Source organism: Euprymna scolopes, chromosome 1 (genome assembly GCF_053919585.1).
Source record: "Euprymna scolopes isolate OS-2025 chromosome 1, ASM5391958v1, whole genome shotgun sequence".
Lineage (NCBI taxonomy): Eukaryota > Metazoa > Mollusca > Cephalopoda > Sepiida > Sepiolidae > Euprymna > Euprymna scolopes.
In genome coordinates this window covers 27,572,343-27,594,883 of record NC_136482.1, presented here as the reverse complement: position 1 = coordinate 27,594,883, position 22,541 = coordinate 27,572,343, and the positions used below count along the sequence as shown (strand labels likewise).

Below are 22,541 nucleotides of genomic sequence, written 5' to 3'. Positions count from 1 at the left end.
ACAATTTTCTTTAGAATGACAACTTTTACAGATTTTCGACTATGCTGATTAAGAAAATTTCATTTAAATTTTGCGGAGGCAAGTACTTATAGAGATATAAAGGCCTGTATCATGCATATTATTCACTGGCTGCCAGGTTTGTACGCATGCGCGATAAACATATCTACTTCTTTTCTACGTACACTGCCACCCCTCAATTTTTTTTAGCATTTGCGAGTGTGTATCCTGATAATGATTATCATGGTTAAATTTGGGAGAATTATTTTCCGCCTTTCCCCCAAACGAGGGTTGTTTACTTCGACAGCCGTTCTTTACATGGGGATTTTAGGATGTCTATTCCAAACGCCGTTCTTCTTAACAAAGAAGTGAAGTGAAAAAAGTCGTAATTGTTTTGTTTTACACGTACAAAAAACGACATAAAAATGGAATTTACATTAATATTATTGGTGGAAGAGTTGAAAAGAAGAGGAAGACTTGAACAACAAATGGAAACAGCTAAGACTGTTACCACTGATTTCGATCGCTCTAAACAGTTGATATACAGTGAAAATCCCTAACTTCTAAAACTTCTGTTTTTACTTTCCATTATTTTTCTAATGGGCCATTTTTTTGTAATTTTATTAATTCATACTGATTTACGCATTCCCTTGATTGCTTTTTTAGATTCCAACAGTACCTGCAGTCATCGCCCCAAACTAATCGCCAGTGAAAACCAGATTATTTCATTTCTAGCTGTGGCTGCCAATGTCCCAATTGTTTAGAGACGGCAGTGGCCACCAACAACAACCTCATTGTAGTTATGATTGTATCAAAATGGAAGTGAAATCCTTAAATGAGTCTTCATAAAAAGAGTCGGACCAACGACACGCGAATTCCGTTACGGTGAAAATTTGAAAATATTTTCCATTTTAATGAATAATAAAGCTTTTCAATTAAAACAAGTAAATCAACGTTTATTAGTAAAAATAGGAAATAAAATTTATTTTTCGGGCAATTACAAAAGTGGAAATCCTTTTGATCGATTCTTTTATTATAATTTCTTTTTCTCCTTCAGTGATTTTGATTTTGATTGTTGTTAAGAAGTAAAATAAATGGCTATTATCTCTGGCAACCTGGAAATGAAGAAAACATCAATGACTGTACACTAACAACACGAACAATATCCAAATCAAATAATTTTATAGTAATGTGACAATTTCTATAAACAACTGCAGAAATTGATTAAGAGAATGATGCGGGTCTTTTAATTGTTATGTACTTCCATTTCTTGTCATAAATAATTATACCAAGAATTCTTCATAAGTTTTGATTTCGGTTTCAATTATAGCTGATGGCACTTCAGTCATCTATTTTTTTTTTAAATAAATAATTTTATCATGAATTCTTCATAAGTTTTGATTTCGGTTTCGATTATAGCTAAAAAGAAAAAAAGAACTCAAGTTATATATATACATATATTTATTTCATAAGTTTTTATTCCGGTTTCGATTCAAGCTAATGCACCCAAGTCATATGGATATATATTTTTTTATTTTTAAAATTGCAACTTGGGACAGAGTTAGACACCAGGGTCATTTTTTAACGTGGAAAAAAGGTACAAAAATAAAAAATTGTCTCAGTCGTGAAGGACTGTTCCTCCACTGAAAGAGAACAAGAAATGGAGGTGCAGCATCTGAAGAACAGATGTATTTATTTGCTTCCCCACTGAGCAAATTAGGCACAAGGCCGTTTTTTAATGTGGAGAGAGAGGGAGGGGAAGGAAAAGGGGACCAGCTCCCGATGGGTGGGAAATGGGAGCTGGATAGTGACAATTGGTATGAAGAGTTGCCCCTACATTTACCAAGGTCTGATATGTGGGGTTACCCCTACATATGGTCTTTGCTTGCAGTATCTGCCGGAACAGATACTACACTTTGAGGTATTTATTTGCTCCCCCACTGAGCAAATTAGGCACAAGGCCGATTTTTAAAGTGAGGAGTGAAGGGGAAATGGGGACCAACTCCCCGGGGGGTAGGGGAGCTGGATAGTGACAATTGGTATGAAGGGTTGCCCCTACATTGACCAAGGTCTTATATGTGTTCCCCCCACATATGGTCTTTGCTTGCAGTATCTGTCGGAACAGATGGTATTTATTTGCTCCCCCACCGAGCAAATTAGGCACAAGGCCAATTTTTAATGTGAGGAGTGAAGGGAGGGGGAAGGGAAAAGGGGACCAGCTCCCGAGAGGTGGGAAATGGGAGCTGGTTAAAGGTCAGGCATGTGGGATTGCCCCCACATCTGGTCTTTGCTAGTCATAGCTAGTCATAGCTAGTCATAGCTTGCAGTATCTGTCGGAACAGATACTACACTCTGATCTTAGCCAAAAAGGCCAAGTAGTCAATTAATGTAGGAGTAATGGATAGAATTTCGAATTTTCAACTGAGAAAAAGAAAATGACGTCTAATATAAAACGATGGTTCGTTTTTTAAGTTTTAAGTCGTTTATGGTGCGCACACATTCCACTAACATTTGCGACTTTGGCATGTTAAAGTTCATTTTATCACAACTACCATGTGACCGATAATATACCTTGAATCCACGCAGCTAATAACATTTTAAATACATTTTAAACCGATTGGCATGATGTAGATTTGTAATAAACGTTCGAATTGGTAAGTTTAAAAACCGAACATTAACATTGTGGGGAAAAGGTTAATTTTCTTTTGAAGGCATCGTTTGTGGAGTGATAACAGTGATGTGAACGATGATAACAGTGATGTGAACGGTGACGTATGGAACTACTACCACATGCCGAGTCGCTTTATTTCTTCTTGCGACATTAACAAAGATGGTTCTAAAACATACGGAAATCATTATAATTGCCTAAAAATTAATTTTCCTATGTTAATCGTGTATCGAATTTCTTACTCATGAGCTTTCGTCAGATGAAATGTTAACTTTAGTGGAGGCTTGTCGCCACTTAATCGCGAAGTGATTCCTACGAACGCTAAAAAGCAAATGGCTCTAATTGCTTACAGTCTTTCTTTCACCATTTCGTTTGCATTCGTTTTCTTCCTTGCTTCCTAAAGCAAATACATTTCACAGGAACGTATGAACTCAAACTATTTTCTAACCAATGGAAATTGTTTCAAGCCCCAAATATAATATGTCTACGTGAAAATAGTAGATTAAATCGCTACAGACTCACACGCACTATAAGATAATGGATTTGTTTATTGTAATATTAGTAACCTCCTTGATAGAACGTTAGACAGAAGGTTTTGTGTGGTTTGGAGAAGCGAACGCAAATTTTAAATGAGGAGAAAAAGAAAATTATGTCTAATGTAAAGAGATTATTTGTATTTTTGCATTGATTTTCTGTGGGGTTTTTTAAAGCTGGCCGTAATGATTAAAGATCTGTAATTGATGTGTTTTAGGGCCGAATTTGAACTGTTGAAGCGTGATAACGATGAAATCCAGCTTCTTCTCCATTTGGTCAACACTAATAAACAGGAAGAGATGAGCCCGAAGGATTCGAAGCGTTTTAGGGAATTGGTTGGAATGTACAACGACACAAAGAAACGCATCGAAGAGGACAAAGAAACCATCAACCGATTGGATGATCAAGTAAGTTATTCATTCTCATTGGTTAATTTGAAAAAACGTAGAGAAAGGGGAGTGCTACTACTATCGTTCCTTCTGATTGGTTAATTTTGGAGAGAGAAATATCGATTTGAAAAGCACTAGGCTGATAAAGTATAAAATAGACATCATGGTCCCGAGCATCCCCTTGGGGCAGTGGAGGAGTTACATTTTAAGTTCTGAATCCAACTGTTGGAAAAAGATAGAAATTACGATCATTTTTACTAAAAATAATTTCCATTGACTTTATTTTATATTAGGATACTTTCAGAAATATCTTTTTTATGTGCTAACGTGTCGCTGCTTATCGAGGTCCAAATGCTACTCGAGGATCAAAGTTAATGAGTTTGTGGGGTAGACGGTGAGATCACATCGTAGAGATTGGTAAGGGAAGTTAAAACTGAGTATAATTTTATTATTTAAGAAGACGATATAACAATAACACTAAATTTGTAAACAACCACTTTGTTGTCAGCTGGCAAGCAACACCGTAGTAATGTGTTCTATAGATAAGTAGTTTTAGGAAAGGGAGGTGTTTTAGTTTTAAGTACACAAAGGAAGAACGGAAAATTATTTACACTTGTTGGAACTAGACGAGTTTTTATTATAAATGATTTATAGTGAAGAACTGTAGATCGAAGCTCAGTCGAGCACTACCATAAAAATAACGTTGGAGTAGAGAAAGACTAGCAACCTATATTTAAAAAAAAACTATTTCTAACATACTGCTGAGAAATTGGCTAAAACGAACGCTATAAATCAAACAATTTTAATATCATACTCTCTTTCTTTCTCTGCTTCGTTTAGATTCGCTTTCTTCGCCATTTTCAAAAGCAAGTAGGTTTTCACATGAAAGTGTTAACTGAAATTATTTTCAACCAATTATGAAATCGTTTAAAACCCTAAAAGTAACAAGTATATGCCAAAGTAATAATTCAATGCGACCTTAGAAACTCCTATAAAACGAGGAAACAAACCGCCAAAAAGGAACACTTCTTCAGCCGACCGCACCTCGAAGAGGACTCCAAAAACATTTACTCAACAACCCCCGTGCCTTTGGCCAGGCGATACAAGACAGAAAGAAATATTCAATGGCTCAAGTACAAACTTTTTTCATCTAGCACACACATTTTTACACGCTAGCCAGTGCCAGGTGAACAAAAACAAATTGCTACTCACAGCTATGCACGTACTAACAAGAATAATGTAAACAAATATACATACACAATTCCACGCTGCCAAATACTTACATACCTATATTACTCACATACTCCTATATTACTCACATACTCCTACTCATACTATGAACATTTTGACTTGTGACTACTTACTTGACTTTCTTCCCCAAACATTTATTTACACTATGAACATTTACTGATTGAAAATAACTTTCATGTGAGATATAAAAATGTTTTGTTTTGTAATGTCTTTTTCTCAATTTTTTTTCGTTTAAAAATTCTGTTTATGTTTTAATTAGCACTTACTAACTGGTGACACTTCTATTATCGCATGTGTCATTTATTTTCATTTTATTATGCATGTGGGTCTGTATATATCATTTTCTTCTTTCACAAAAACATTTATATCCAATTTAAATTAAATGTTGACGTGGTTCTTGGTGCAATAGTCGTTCAAGATGGCTCTACCTAGGCAAGGGTTCATGCCACGCTCTAAGTAGGGAGTTGAGCAGCAAGATATCTGTTTGCATTACATTTACATTTCTGCGTGTTAATATAGTCAGGGAAGCCGGAAAAGTGGAGGAAATTTTAAAGTCTAGGAGTTCAATGGGGAGAAACTTACAGAATAGAAAGCTTTCTGGCATCTGGGAACCTCAACAGTGAAGGGGTGAAATTTTGCTGCTTTTCATGTCAGTCGAGAGTATTTACTTTGAAGAGATACACGTTCTACGACCTCCTCGGGGCACATTATATTGAAGTACTTGATATGTTAATTTAATAAAAATATGATTGCTGAATCACTCATAAAGTTCGGATTAAATCGGGAAAAAGTGAAATATGTTTTAATCCAAATTAATCTCTTTTTGTTTACTTCCTCATCTCCATCTTTCTCTTTCACTTTAGCTAGCGTTTAAATAATACTACTATTTATGATGATATTTCGTTTTGGTTATAATAGACTCTCCCAATCTTGAGTTTTAAACATAGAAGCTTTCTGCTTTTTTAACAATATTTGCTGAAATGAAAAATGCTGCCTAAATACACACACACACACACACTCTCTCTCTCTCTCTCTCTCTCTCTCTCGATATATATATATATATATATATATATATATATATATATATATATATATATATATATATATCATCTTCTCTCTCTCTCTCTTTATCTCTCTCTCTATCTATCTATCTATCTATCTCATCTTCTCTCTCTCTCTCTCTCTCTCTCTCTCTCTCTATATATATATATATATATATATATATATATATATATATATATATATATATATATATATGTACATATATATATATATGTATGTATATAAGAAAAAAGCTTGTACTTGAATCATTGTTTCTGTTTCCATTATTTTTGTTCTCTTTTGTTGTTTGTTGTTTTTAAGATTGATGGCGTCCAAAAAGATTATAACCGCCAAAAACAGTTGATTGACTCGGTGTTCAGAGGAAACAAAAAGGCAGAATTAGAGAAACGAATCCGAACCATGGAAAACCGTTTAGAAAAAGTAGGTCGTTTTATTTCTCTCTTCATTTATTCAATTACTGTACATCAGATTGAATGAGGAAATCCCAAAACACATGCTTTTCCATAACGAGCTCCCCGTACTTACACCTATCCTAATAGCAATCTTCTAAGTAGTGCTCTTTGATTACAGACTGACCGAGAGCTGAGTAGAAATTATCATTGATGGAGCAATTAGGAGAAATTAGGGTGGAGTATAATGGGATTTCAAATAAATGCATTTTAGGTAAAAAACAAAAATACTATTATGTACTTACGTGTCATGTCGAAATTAGTAAACATTTTGAAATGATCGAGTAGAGAATAATTACAAGTAAAAATTAATTTTTTTGATTTATAAAGTTTTATTGTATTTGATAACGTTGAAGACGTTTAAAATCCAAGGGAGGTAACTGCAGTCTAACATTTGGATAAAAATAATTGTAATCCACAATTTCAAAATATATAATGGTGGGCCTTTCACCGTTTACTGAGGTATGGCGGTGATCCTGTGCAATTCTAGGATGTCCAACCTCCCAGACTTTATCTTTTCACTTTGAGAAGGGTTTAATTTATTGTTAATCGCCTAAAGCGCTTCTACTGGAGAATACTGTCGGGCTGCGCAAGAATTTTTTTGCAAGCCAGAGTACTCTTCGTCTAGGGCGCTCGCTTTTCATATCTAACTTTTTTACCCTTGTGTCACATGATCTTGCCGTGAGAAGAAGATAAATATCCTACAACTAAAGACTTGCTTGCTGGATAGCTTTCCAGTTTTGGGATTCATATTTTGTACTAGTGTTAGATAATATCATGGTTAAAAGTTAAGATAGTTATTATCGATCTATAACCAATAAATAACTCCCAATATAAACTATTTTAACAATATCACGTGATAGATAGATAAATAGATAGATAGACAGATAGATCGATAACTAATTTAACTTTTAATCACGTTATTATCTAACACAAGTTTCCAGGCGAACATTTAAATCAGTTAAACTTCACTTCTCAATGTCCTTGAAGTTGAATTTTGTGACAAATAATCAGTTTAAATCTATGGTTTAGTTGCGATGAAAATATTAATTTACGAACTGGTCGATATTCAGTTTCACGGCAGTACCAGTTCATCATTTGGCCATTTAAAGTAATGTTCAATATATATATATATATATATATATATATATATATATATATATATATATATATATATATACATATATATGTATATATATACATATATATGTATATATATACATATATATATATACATATATATATATATACATATATATATATATACATATATATATATACATATATATATATATATATATACATATATATATATATACATATATATATATATACATATATATATACATATATATATATACATATATATATATACATATATATATATATACATATATATATATATACATATATATATATACATATATATATATACATATATATATATATACATATATATATATATACATATATATATATACATATATATATATATACATATATATATATATACATATATATATATACATATATATATATACATATATATATATACATATATATATATATACATATATATATATATACATATATATATATATACATATATATATATATACATATATATATATATATATATATATATATATATATATATATATATAGTCTTGGAAGTTTTTAACCTTTAAAACTATAAAAAAAAATTAATTTTTATCATTCGTTAGAAAACTATTTAGTCAGCAAGTCATTCAATCACCTGCAATCACTGCATCAACTTGCTCTCTCGAATTCACTATAGTACCAGTAATAATTTATTTTTAAGGGATCATCAGTTGTTTCAAACAAAACAGTATATTACATCATGGCTCCCCAGCAGTGTTGATCAAACACCACCTCCCTTAATCTTAAAAAAAAAACATGTTACAAATATTAGATCTAGTTTCCTATTCTTAATTACTTTATCGAACCTATTCATGTTATAAAAATGAATTATATATATATATATATATATATATATATATATATATATATATATATATATATATATATATATGCAATAAATAACCATACATTGCAATAAATGCAATATGTGGTTAACTCTTTTCTATGTGTTTTCCTTCTTTGTATTTAATTTCTAATATCTGAACTGCTGTGATAAATTATCCTGATTAACGATTCCCATAAAAATATCTTTGCAGAACGTTGTAAGAATTGATTCGACTTTGAAATAAAATAGTTTTTTTTTTAGTTATTTCTTTTGCTTTGTCATTGTTATTTCTATGCCATTTCGTTCTTTTTTTTTTAATTTTCATTTTATAGATGACCATTCAGTTTAACAAACAACTGACCCACAATGCCAAACTGCGATCACAGGTTGATGACGTCCGACAAGAACGAAAAACCTACGATAAAATATATCAACGACTTGTTCAAGAATTGGAAAATGAACGCTCTCAAATTAACACTCTGTTGATGGACGCTACGAATTTCTACGCTGAAAGGTCAACTGATTTTTAAAGTTTAAAATATTAAACATTGTAGATTTTTAGAGACAACAATAGTGGTTTAAAATAGCAGTACACCTCCATTGGTCAAGATCGACCAATGATAAAGCATCGTAAGTCTAGTTGTTCTGGCTGTCTGCTTGGCTAGAATAGAACTGCTTGTAGCTGAAGAAACCAAAGCAAGAACGGCAGATTCTTTTGCAAAGGTTGCAAACATGCGTGGTCCGTGAGCTGTTAGCAATGATGTTCTTATTTCTCTGCAGCAACGTTTATCAGTTTTTCCTCCTCTGCTTTCAAAATACATTTTTAAAAATCTTTAAATACAACATCCTTTGATGAATAATTTAGCATTCGTTTCGATCAATAGGGCTTTTTTCTGGTGTCACAACTGAAATCAACCAAAATATTAAAATTGTAAAAAATTACAAAGGTTATATTTGAAAGTGTTGTTGTCCGGAAAGGTCAGTAAGAAAGACTTGGACACAGATAAATGTATATAGGGACTCCCTAGAGTGGTACCTCTCGGTGTAGTTATGCCGTTAGGAGAGTTCATATATTGTGTATGGGTGAGTCCCGACAAAAGTAAGAAAGACCTACCGACACGAGTTATTTTGATATTTTTTCTAAAGTTTATTTTAAATATTACTATTCTGAAAGTTAACAATTTCTCTTCAGCAAAATTCAGTTGACTGCGTTTTGAAGATCTTCCATTGCCTGAAGCGTAGCAATTAATGTAAAATATTAAGATATCTCCCTTATCTTGTGTGTGTGTGTGTGTGTGTGTGTGTGTGTGTGTGTGTGTGTGTGTGTGTGTGTGTGTGTGTGTGTGTGTGTGTGTGTGTGTGTGTGTGTGTGTGTGTTCGGGTTACCTTTAATCTTGTACATGATAATAAAATCATGGAAACAAGAAACAGGGAGAAATCTTTACAGTTCGTGAAAAAAAGTATTAGAAAGTTTTCTGTTATCAAAAGAACTCAATAGTCAAAATGTAGTATTTTGTTGCTTGTCGGATTAGTTGGGATATTATGCGTCAGGGAACACAAGTGCTATGAGTTCATTAGAACACGTTCTATTAAAGTACTCACAAAACAAGCACAGCAATGTAATATTGCGAGATAGGACAAAGATTGGAGCTGGGCCGATATTCCTCTCGGCAGCTTACATCTAATAAATGGAACGCTACAGTATTACAAAAAAAATAACTACAAACAGCCGATATCCGAAAAAATTTTAACCTCCAATATCAAAAGAATGCGCACGAAATAATTGCACAAAACAATTAAAACTCCTCGAAGCAATCTGCATTAACAAAGTAACCAACTAGCATTAAAAATTTGCATTTAATATGGATACAAACATATTCAACGTTTGCAACAACTAAAACGCAAGTGAATAAATGATAACAAACTTTATCTAAGCAAATAAATGAATAAACAAGTGCAAAAGAGATCCAGACATTTGCACTTAAGGGAACAACGAGGATACTAAAAAGAGCTCTCGGTTGGTTTCAATAAAAAGCAGGGCAATGTTGGTAGCTGGTTTCAACGTTATAATCTTCAAAGGGAGAAAATTAAAAAAAAACAAAATCAAATATTCCAAACTTCGTCGCTAAACTCTCTTCCGAATACGAAAATCAAAGAAGCAATAACTTTTAACGATTCTAATAATTTGTATAAATGAGCAGAGAAGTTTTGATTACGATTTCTTGACTCATGTAATGCACTGTTCTTAATCGATTCAGTTTTCTTAGATATCTCAACCAATGAACCCCCTCTTGTTTTTACAAAAACTTTAAAATATGTATATGTTTTTTCTATTGCCGTTAACTTCCATTTTGAACATCTAAAATATCTTTTTTATGAATATATGCTTTCTGAACTCATTATTTTGTTTTGTTCATCGTATAAAATGTCTCAATTTTTCTCACGTTTAATGATAAACCTATAAACCTTTTTCACTTAAAATATTTCGCAAAAATCAGCTCATCTCAAAAATACTTCTCTTTCATTTTGATAAATACCTAAAGAAACCCTCAAAAACTAAGGATTCCCTAAAGTAGAAAACCTTTCTCCCCTAAAGTTTTACCCTTATTAAAAAATTGATGGAGTGTTCGAACAGATTAGACAATTTACGTGTAAAACGTCTTTCAGGATACGAAACTTTCAAGATGCGAAAACCGAGTCAGATCCAATTAATTTCGTATGTAGAGGTTTATATATATATAATGGCAACTGTATTCCGACAAAATAGAGAAATAAAATGGAACAAACCAAGTTATGTGTTCATCAACGGTTCGTCTTTATTTTATACAGAGGGAGTCTCGAAATAAAGACGAAACGTTGATGAACACATAACTCGGTTTGTTCCTTTTTATTTATTTTTCTCTCTCTACATATAGGCTTCTTACCGTGGGGTCCCGATTTCGAATCTCACTAGATTCAGCCACTCTGATGAGTCATAGACGACGAAACACGTGTCAGTGAATAATTATATTTTAAAAACAATATATGTAGATATAGATATATATAAAGAAATATTTTAGAAAGACGTTCCAATATTTATTTTAATAATACTTACACTAAATCTAATGCAATTAACATTTGTGGTTGAAACACGGTTGCATTTTTTTCCCCTTAGTTAATAAAAATATTTTGTCTCCAACGTTCATTACAACTTGGAGGATTCCGTGAAAAATCCACAGCTGTATCCGTCATCTGGTATATATCGCTGTCATGTTTAAAAATATGTCTTTTGAATGTACGTTCAGCGCAAATACTGGTCCTATGATATTATTGTAATACTTTTCTTTAATCTGAAACATACTAATTACTCCGATTAATATAGTTTCTAAATATATCTGCTTACGAAGGTCGAGTTCCAAAACCGTTGTAAAGTTTATGATATATTTCCATTTCCATTTTATGGACATATGGCGCAAAAGTAGCCCACACGATATTACTGTTCCTTCTTTGAACGAAACAGATACTGCTCTTTGATCTTGTCTTGAAGATCAAGCAAGTGTATTTTAATTCGAGTTTCACGTTCATGATGAAAACATCATTAGATGAAATTGTGGAAATTACTTTTTTGCACTGTATCTTTGACAAGCGAGCAATCTTATATTTAAAAATATGGTAGAGAGTGATTACGTACGTACGAACATGTATTAGTGTATTGTCATATGGACTATTATTGGATTTTAAAGAAGTCACTGATGTGATTGGGTGGAAATCAGCAATAACAGGTTCGTTTATAGATTCCTCATTAACCTCACGACAGCAGGGTTTGTTTGTTTTTTTTCGAATTCTCTACCTCTTTTGCTTTTCGGGCATCGAAGACAACATGTGTCTGTCAGCTCTCTCCGCCATTCATGCCAGACACGTGTGAGGAGTTTCGACAGCAATTGCAGCACCAAAGAAATCAAGGCCCCCTTTTTTCCCTCAACCGCGCCAAAACTCCACAGGAAAGAAACATTGTTAACTTGACAAATCTTACAGATAAGTTCCGCAAAACGCGACTGTTTTTGCAAGACAACACTCTTTCTTCCTCGTCATTCCTATCAATACAATTTTTTTCATAACATCTTTTTTATTTGTGCTGTGTTCCTTTCTTCTTGATGACGTCATATTATTTTGTTACCACATATAGTTGGGAAAATCCTAACACTACCTATATAAATAAAACAGTAGATGTGTGTATGTGCGTGCATTTGTGTGAAAATATTTAACCGATAAACTCTTAAATTACTGGTCACATAACACTGAACGTAATAGGAAATAGTAATCATACACCAAGCATAGTTTATTATGAGTAAAATTAATGTTTAGATGGATGAATAACGCGTACAGAAATATGTCAGCAAGTTGAAAATGTTCATTTCAACTTGTCGACATATTTTTATTAGTTTTGTGCATGCGCAAATTTATTTATGGTCTGAAGTGGTTTAGTTTTAAATCTTTCTTATCTATCTATTGATAGCTCAAACGGTGGAGAACGCGGCTAGAGCGGTAAATGTTTTGGTTTCGATTCTAGCTGATCACACTCAAGTGATTTTCCCGATAAATAAAGCGCTTGGCATGATCAAAACTGAAATCGAAACCTTGAGATGTCTGTCGTTCTACTAACTGAACCATTTGGTCTTACTTATAAATAGAGCTTAAAACATTAACAAAATAATTATAGCTTTGGTGTGACGTCATAGATTTATAATTTACGCCATGTTTAAAAAAATGAATTCAGACATAAGTGATAATAAAAAATATGAATAAATGGGTAAACATTATCGATATTGTTGGAAGTTGTTTTAATAGACAAAACAATTTATTTTGCTTTAACTACGTATTTGTGTTAAAAACAAGTAAATATTTAATATAGACTAGAATTTGGACGTGTAAAGCCCATAATTATAGTTAGCTAAAATCAAATAAGTGAAATAAAAATACGAGTCTGAATTGAATGAAGTTTTTTTTTTCAAATTGACTGCAATAATCGATAATTTTGTGTTCACAAAAATTTAATATGAATTTCTGTGGATGATTTCGTTTTTCGTCAAAGAACATAATGTGATAAAAAAAATTGTTGCATAAGCGTTAAAAATGGTTGGGGTTGTTTTACAATTAAAAAAGTGATAAAAAAGTTCAAATATATAACAAATAAATGTTACCATACGAGTACAAGGAAAAATGGCCGCAATGTATTTGTTACACGCCCATTTATCTTGTGCTCGTGTATGGGTTGGGATTAGTTGTTTTTCGAGCCAAATGAACATTTTAAAGTAAAAAACATTACAAAATCACCCAGCTAGGTAGAAGAGTAACTTATCTTGCCTTTGGTAACATTTATTTTTTATATATTTGAATTTTTAACACTTTTTTGAATCTCTGTAGGTTGTAAAACAAACACAAATAATTTCATGTTATTTTTTTCTTTTTAATATTATTAAAGGAAGAACCATTTCGTGTAGAAATCTATTTATTACTGAGCATGTAATTGGAAGAAAAACATATTTTGAATCTATAAATATGCTACAAGAATCGAGCTGAATTTTAAAAAAATAGAGTCTAATAATTCGGAAGTGCTGCCCTGTGTAAAAACAAAGCAGGGTTACTGAGACGAAACAAGCATTTTCATTATCCAAAAAGAATATACATCTTCTATCTATAAAGTGAAAGTGTGTGCATGTGTGTGTGTGTGTGTGTGTGTCTGTCTGTCTGTCTGTGTATATTTCCCTGCACAATAACTCTATCAATTTTCGATCTACAGACTCGAGATTTGACACAAGGGGTATTGAAATTTGAGAAAATCTTTTTAATCGGTTTTCGGCCAGAAATTTGGCTGTTTGGGGGTCAAAGTTCAATGATGTGACTTTTGAGAACTCTACCAAACTCATCCGCCAATTTTGGGTCTAAACACTTGAAATTTTAGATATAGGTTCTTTGGACATGGATCTAACTTTTTAATTTGATTTGAGCCCAAAACAATAAATGCTAAGGGATCAAAATTGGGGCGAAGTTAAAAAAAATGATCTCTGCCGTCTCTACCATATTACTCAAGCAATTTTTGGTTTAAATATTTGAACTTTTATATAAATTGTATTCAGACATAGAACAAACTTTTTAATCGGTTTTTAGTCGAAAGTTTGGCTGCCAAGAGGTCAAAGTTCAAAAGCGGTCTCTTTGCGGTCTCTAGCAAACTATTCAGCTAATTTTGGGATTTTACATAAAGGGTATTCAGACATGCAGCAAGCTTTTTAATCAGTTTTTGGGCGAAAATTTGGCTGCTAAGAGCTTAAATAAACGATTTTAAGAATCAATAAAACCAACGACCGCATTAATACTAACCAATAATAGTCCCCTTTCACATCATAAAATGGAGAAGTGGAAAAAATACGCTGTACACAAATAATAGTCGAAAAAGGTCAAATCAATAAGTAAATTAAGTAAATGAATTATATTAAGGATGAAAAATTTAAATTAGTCTCGACTTGCACACAAAATTATGTAGAAATAATTAATAAATTGATGAATCAAAAGAAAATAAGCCAAATCATAATTTAAAAACAAATAAATATTAAATAATAATAAATAAATTGATTAATTACTTAATATTATTAATTGGGAAAAATCTTATTGTTGGTGGGTCAAGGCGTGCCTCTACATACAAAGTGTATCATCCAATCTTATTAGTCGTATGTATTCCCACACATTAGTTGTAATTTCAAGAAGAAAATGTGGATACATATGTGTATATTTGTACGTATGTGTTTGTGTGTGTGTGCGTGTGTGTATTTATGCTTAGATTTTAAATCGTTACGTCCCCACACTTTTATTTTTTGCAATTTTACGTCCCCAACCGTTGATCGCAATAAATAAATAAAAATAAACGAAACACCAGTCAATTAACGATAGAGATAAATCAATTATTAAATAGGTATTATTGACTACGAATAATAGAAATAATGAAATAAAATATATTCAGTAAAAAAGTAAATTAATTAACAAATATTAATATTAACACTAAAATTAATGTATTTAGCTACTTGACACAGAAACAAGCGATAGTAATAAATAAGTAATATCGACTTCAACGAAGATTTAACAATAAAAAAGAATTTATTAATTAACGAAAAAAATATATACTAGTAATATTTTAATATAATATATGTACGTATTATTTGACTACTGTTCTTATCTTTGAGCGTCATTTTCACAACGTTTCGGTCGATGTGACCTCCGACCTTCTTCATGTGTATCTTGTCACGGTCGAGAATGCTTCTGTCGAACTTGGGATTTTGGACGGAATCTCGAACGGGACCCTTCACGGGAGTAGCATGCTCCTGTTTCATCAACCATGACTGGATAGAGGTCCAAAGTAATTCGCAATTATTTTTCGGTCGCACACTGAGAATTGAACCTTCAACCATCATGAGAATATTACTTTTACAATTGATTTTTTTTTCAAGTACTGTAACTAACTTGCGGACAATACGAATTTTAGGAGCCTTCAACCTATTTTTATTTCTAGTTGTAAATATCAGAATCTATTAGAAATTACTAAATTCGGAAGGCAGGTTGGAAAAGAAAAAAGCCGCTTATTGTTCTTTCTTTTATAGGTGTTTCCGGTGATCTTTTGCGCATGTGTGGATTTCCTTTGAAAGTGGAAGTGACGTTGTCCATGCGTGCGTGTATGTGAGTACATGTGTGTACGTTCGCATGTGTGTATATACACGTGGATGTGAGTGTATGTACGCGAACGTGAATATATGTACGTGTGTGGACGTGCGCGCGTATGTATGTGACAAGTAATATACCTGGAAATGTGAACGCGTGTTTTTGTGTGAGACTAGAAAAGGCTCGCGCAGTCATGATTTTTTTTCGGGGGGAGGGCGCTTGACTCTTACAAGCTGCTTCCAGAGAGTTGAATAGCTCCTGAAAACTGTCCTGATGTCATATGGATTACATATTCGTTGAGGGTTTTTTTTCCGACAAACCCTTCGTGTATGGTATACAAACTGTGGTGAGTTTCTGAGTCCTTTTGTGTCTGGTTCATATTTCTTGGAGCTGATGCCATGCTCTCATAATAGTTGTTTCGGTGGAGGGTTTGGATATATATGCGTGCATGTGTGTGGTAGAGCGTATATATATATATATATATATATATATATATGTGTGTGTGTGTGTGTGTGTGTGTGTATGTATGTGTGTACATGTATATATGTGCATGTGTGTATGTCTGTATCTGTGTGTGTATAGAGATATATTTTGAAGGTTTCATTTCCTGCAAGACTAGCTAATCAACATACGAAAAGAAATAAAATAAAAATCATAAAACAAAAAAAAAATAGCATACTTGCGATCTCAAGATTTGAAACATCCACCATTTGAGAAATAGGATTTTCCTCGAAATATATTATGGAACACTGTCACACACAGTACAACGCTATGTAGAAGTTTGACTTTTCAAATAAGACTTATTATAGACAAAAAAGACTTATTATTGACAAAAAAATAATTAACAGATTGCTATATATTAAGCCCTCCTCTTTGGATTGAGCGCTGTCATAAATTTATTTCACCTGCTGCTTATTTAGCTATTAAGCGAGGTTCGCTGTTTGCTTGTTTGTAAACAAACTAGCAGCTCGAGCACTGTAAAAGCGATGTACGAATGTTTATTCAATAGACATTTGATGAGACGTTTACGAGCACCGTCTGTGGTTCAGTGGTTAGAACTGCCGATTATCTACATGAGGGTTCTAGATCTAATCCACGGCTAGGGAAAAATGCTAGTCTAGCCGCACTAATGAGTTGTGATACAAAGAAACATTACTGTATGTGGATAACTATATACATATTTATATAGAGAGATGTATATACTATCACTCGTTTTTGTCTTGCTTCCTCGACACCGACAACATTCCACTCCTTGCATTGTGGTAGCCTTTTAACACTTACCTTTATATAGAACTAACATAATACATTAAGTAAGCTACATTTCATTATATATATATATATATATATATATATATATATATATATATATATATATAGTCATCGGCATACAGTCCTGTTTCGTTGTATCACAACTCATCAGTGACGCTAGACTAGCATCTCTCCCAAGCCAAGAACCGTCGTGTTGACAGTCGGCAGTTCTCCCACTCGACTATGGAATTGACGCCCGTAAATAACTCGTCGGAATGTCTATTCAAATAGACACCCGCCACCACTTTTATAGTGCTCAAATCGCCTGTTCGTAAACAAACAAACAACGCATTTTCAGCCAATTAACGAAATAGGTGTTGTCAAGAATTGAACATTTTAACATGCTGAAAGAAATAAACAGTAAGATGAACAACGTTTTGGAATGAGGAATATAGACTTTTTGTCATTTATTTATATATGCTCTGTAGTTCTGTGGAGCTTCATAAATTAAAGGATTAGTATAAATAAAGGGTTAAATATAACTGAATAGGTATTGTTGTCATGAACACACACACACACACACACACACACACACACACACACACACATATATATATATTGTCGTCTATACAATATTTTTATCGTATTACTATTTATAAGTTATGCATTTGTCTGATTGTACTAGCAAAATATTTACTTGAATCTAAAAACATTTCCAAATTCTCTTCCAAACTCCAGAGAAGAAGCTCGTCAAAAGATTGTGAATTTGAAAGAACGCAACCAAAAGGATTCTTCTCAACACGAAATCGAAGTTCGAAAATACGACCGGAGTCTTCAGCATGAGAAAAGTTTGGATTCTTTCCTGGCCCTAAAGAGCAAAGACCATGGAAGGTTCAAAGAAGAAAGAGTTCTCTCCATGAAAAAAGGTGATTCATCAAAGTCTTGAAGTATTTCCAACAAGTGATACGCTAACATGGATAATTGATGAATCCACACATTACAAAAATTTATATTGTATCAACCTATGTGTGGATTCATCAAAGAGTTTATGTATATATTATTTACTTCCGGTCAGATGCTGTCTTAAGAGGTCAGCATATTAGGATGAGCACACTCCTATAACAATGGCAATAACGCATAGTGCTTAATTACGTCGATAAGAGCATAATATATTTATATAGACTTAGCTCATACAATTATGTATTAAATTTGATTTGTGAGCCCTGTATTTCCACCCTGTTAGTCTATTCCACCGATGAAGAGATGCTGATCAGCACATAGATGTAGGATATTAGAAGTATACATACATACGTGTGTGTGTGTGTGTGTGTGTGTGTGTGTGTGTGTGTGTGTGTGTGTGTGTGTGCGCGCGTGTGTGTGCGCGCGCGTGTGTGTGCGCGCGTGTGTGATAGAAAGTATGGAATAATGTTCCGACGTGATTAAAACTAAAATTATTTATGTATTCATCAACGTTCCTTTTTTATTTGATCTTGAGAAAGTTTTCAAATAAAAATGAAATATCAATGAATATATAAACGATGGTTTCTCAATTTTCGCTTTCCACACACACACACACACACACACACACACACACACACACATATATATATATATATATATATATATATATATATATATATATATAACAAGAGAGAGATTGAAGGACAACGAAAACAGACAATAGTGTAGATCCAACAAGATAAAGTGTACAGTACATCTATAATATAAATCTCACCTGTCTGTTTAAATGTAGGTATGTATGTATGTATGTATGTATGTATGTTTGCCTAAAACTTTCGACAGAGGCGACGGATTTTCACAAGATCGTTATCGTTTTGAAGCACGACCCTTCGGACGACAAATATCGAAAAATTGGCTAAACATTAAAAACATTAATTCCCTCACCCTCTACTGGGCACTTTTCTACAAGGTTGGGTCACTTTTTTCACCGATATTTTCGAAAGTCATCCTTCTTTTCGATTGACTAGTCTTAATTTAAACCATCGCCGGTTTGGCGATGGACGCAACGGCAAAGACGTCACGTTTTTTTTTTTTTTTTTTTTTTTTACGTTCTTTTCCTCCTTCGCGGTACGGGTTCGAGCCTGCCTGCCTACTACCACATTTTATTTTATTTATTTATTTTATTTATTTTTATTTTTGCTCAACGCTAACCTCCAAACACCCGGGCAAGTTTAACATAAAAAGACACCAGATTCTTAGATACTCCATGTGTTTTTTTTTTGTTTTTTTACATAGAAGTTACTACTTATCAAGGCCTGAAGGTCACTCGAGTATAAGGCTTAAGGATTAATGAGTGTCTCATAGTTACTGGGACTATGGCGTATTAATAGTTAGTGGTGGAAATGAAGTAGAAATGGATTATCTATAGGGTCGACTCAACAAGAATTTGTTTACATTGGACTTAAAGATGACCATATTGTAGTCAGCTGGACAGCAGGTCAGCGGAACAGAGTTCCATAGATGGACAGTTCTGAGAAAGAAACTTTTTTCATGGAATTTATGTTCTGATTTAGACACAGATAAAGAGTGAAGTAAACTATTGATGATTGAGTGTTTTTTGTTAAAGCTTGGCAAGGGAGGAACCATAGATTGAAGCTCAGGCGAGCACTTGCCATGAAAATAACGATAGAGCAGAGATTGTGGGAAAGAGGTTGCAGGGAAGAAAAGGGCAGCACCTACTAGGTTTCAAAGCCGGTTTTGAACTTTCTCAATGCAGTAAATGGAGAGAAAAAGATTCGATAGTTTCAAAAACTTTTCCAGATATTCCATACCCTATCAAATGCCTTTGATATATAAAGAGCCGTTGCTCTTAAGAGGAAACCCCTGTCGATAGATTCATTAATCCTATTTGAAATTACAGTCAGTACATCAGCTGTAGATCTCGCCGGACGAAAATCATATTGCTTGTCACTGAGTAGATTGTTTTTTTGTTGAGGTGGTTGACAATTTTCGGTGCTTCTTTTACTAATGACAAAAAATTATATGTTTTACTGGAATGAGTTGCAAAATTATTTAATTTATGCCTTTTTTATCCTTTAGTAACGATAATTTCTTCAGTGTGAGATATATGCGTATGTGTCTATCTGGTTGTTCGTTTTATGATTTTTCTCTATTTGGCGACATTAATCTTCTTTGTGTAAAGTGTATGTATATGTGTGTGTCTATTCTGTGCGTGCATTTATATACTTTTGTGTATGTGTGATTTTTTCGATGTGTATTAGCTTTTGTGTTTTGCTCTTCCTATCTATGATAGCTTGTGTGGTTATGCATTCCTGCTTTCTGTTGTGTATGTGAATGTCAAGGTCAATTAAAAATGCGCCTTTTTTCTTCGGTAAAAATAATTGCTATTGCCAATTAAACATTTTTAAATAACTAAAATAATGTTTTATTTAAAGTTCTAGCAGTTGTTCAAACAATGAATATTCTGAGGAGGGGGTTACTATAAGAATAATTATCAGCTAAATATTCGTTATCATTATTAAAACGAATGTTATCTTTAAAAACGTATTTAATTAAGATTGTACTGTTTAAGTTGACGGAATGACATAACTTTTTTAATAATTTAAAAATAGTCAGAATTGTTTACCTTAGCGACATTCGCCATTTTTTTTTTTTTTTTTTTTTTGCTGTTCAGACGATCTCCTTTTAATGTGTGTGTGAAAGGTAAATAAATAAAGTACATACGAATATGTAACGTCTATTATATATAGATTATACTTATGGTATATATATATATATATATATATATATATATATATATATATATATATATATATATATATATAGATTATACTTATGGTAAGTAAGTTACAGATAAACACTTCTGTTTCATTTCGAGAGAAATCAGCTGTTAAACAGTGTCTTCTTGGGTTATCGACCAATCAGAATTCTTGACTTTATTGCCTTCCTCACCGTCTATTCATTGGTTTCGGTCAATGAATGTGATTGAAAGAAATTTTGGTGCGTTTCACTTTTACGTGAGTCAAGCAAACAAATGATGACCTTACCTTCACGTCGTTCAGAAAATCTACATTATTCTCCCGATTGATCCCAATTTTCTATTCTATTATATTGAAACGCTAAATGCTTTTTTTTTTTTTTTTTTTTTTTTTTTTTTTTTAAATGTGATTTAGTAATTAATATTTGGTTGATGGTGGGGGGGGGTTACTATACACAGATTCGAAAAAGTCGTCCAAAAACAAATAAATGAAAGCAAAGGTAAGGTAATTTACGTTTCTACCTAATTGGATAATTGTTTAGTGTTTTTATGTAATGTAAAATGTTTAATTGGCTCAAAAAACAGAAATGGTCGCGAATTCTGTTGAATACGTTAAGTTTGGGAAAGTAAGTTGAAAACTAAAAACTATACAAAACAGTGTCTGAAACTCACCGAACATATGTTACCATGACATAGGCTGGCATAATGGATAGGTTTCTGACGGTATTTTGTATAGTTTTTTTAGTTTTAACTCACTTTCTCTAACTTAAAGTAATCAACAGTGTCCACCACCATTTGTAGCTTTCAAATACACCAATAAACACTGTTTTTCGAGCCGACTAAACGTTACATTAAATGAAAAGGGTTTATATTACTAAACACAGATACAAAGAAGTTGTCAAAAAATAAATATATAACAAATAAATGTTATCAAAGGCAAGAAAAGTAAGTGCTCTACCTAACTGGATAAGATTTTAGTGTTTTTATGTAATGTATAATCGGTTCAAGAACATTCGATGTTTATCGGTATATCTGAAAAATACAAATGGCGGCAGACTGTATCGAACACGTTAAGTTTGGGGAAATTTTGGGAAAATGAGTTTAAACTAAAAATACTGTTAGGAACTCACTCAATATATGTTACCATGATGTAGGCTGGCATATAATCGGTGGTTTTAAACTTTTGCTCGATAAAGGTGACGACTTTTAAAAATCCCTTTTAGTGATTTGAGGATATTTGTACAACCTGGTTTGAGGATATTTGTACAACTAAACGGCAAATCTGCTCAAAAAAATCCGGTATTATTTTACTTTAAGGCCCGTTTCACGTTCATATATAACGAAATATTTTATTGTAGATTTCGGTGTGCTAAAAACGAATCTGCAAACCGTTTACGTAGCAAAAAAAAAGTTTTCATGACATTCATGAAATTACTTTTTCGAAAAGTGGGTGATCACTTTTCAATGTAAATTTAACTTAGAATGAGCACCCACTTTCTGGCCACCTGAGAGAGGGGTATTTTTCTGTTTC

At 32.7% G+C, this 22,541-nt stretch overlaps 1 protein-coding gene across 1 annotated transcript in view; it reads left to right on the top strand.

Annotated features, from left to right (window-relative positions):
* The window catches only part of LOC145279993 (coiled-coil domain-containing protein 63-like), an 83,152-nt gene that overhangs the window by 3,269 nt on the left and 57,342 nt on the right, over window positions 1–22,541 (top strand). Inside the window, exons 2-5 of the mRNA XM_080131603.1 lie at window positions 3,417–3,606; window positions 6,202–6,321; window positions 8,670–8,851; window positions 18,010–18,197. Coding sequence (XP_079987729.1) covers window positions 3,417–3,606; window positions 6,202–6,321; window positions 8,670–8,851; window positions 18,010–18,197 — 680 coding nt within the window. The remainder of the gene's footprint in view (window positions 1–3,416; window positions 3,607–6,201; window positions 6,322–8,669; window positions 8,852–18,009; window positions 18,198–22,541) is intronic.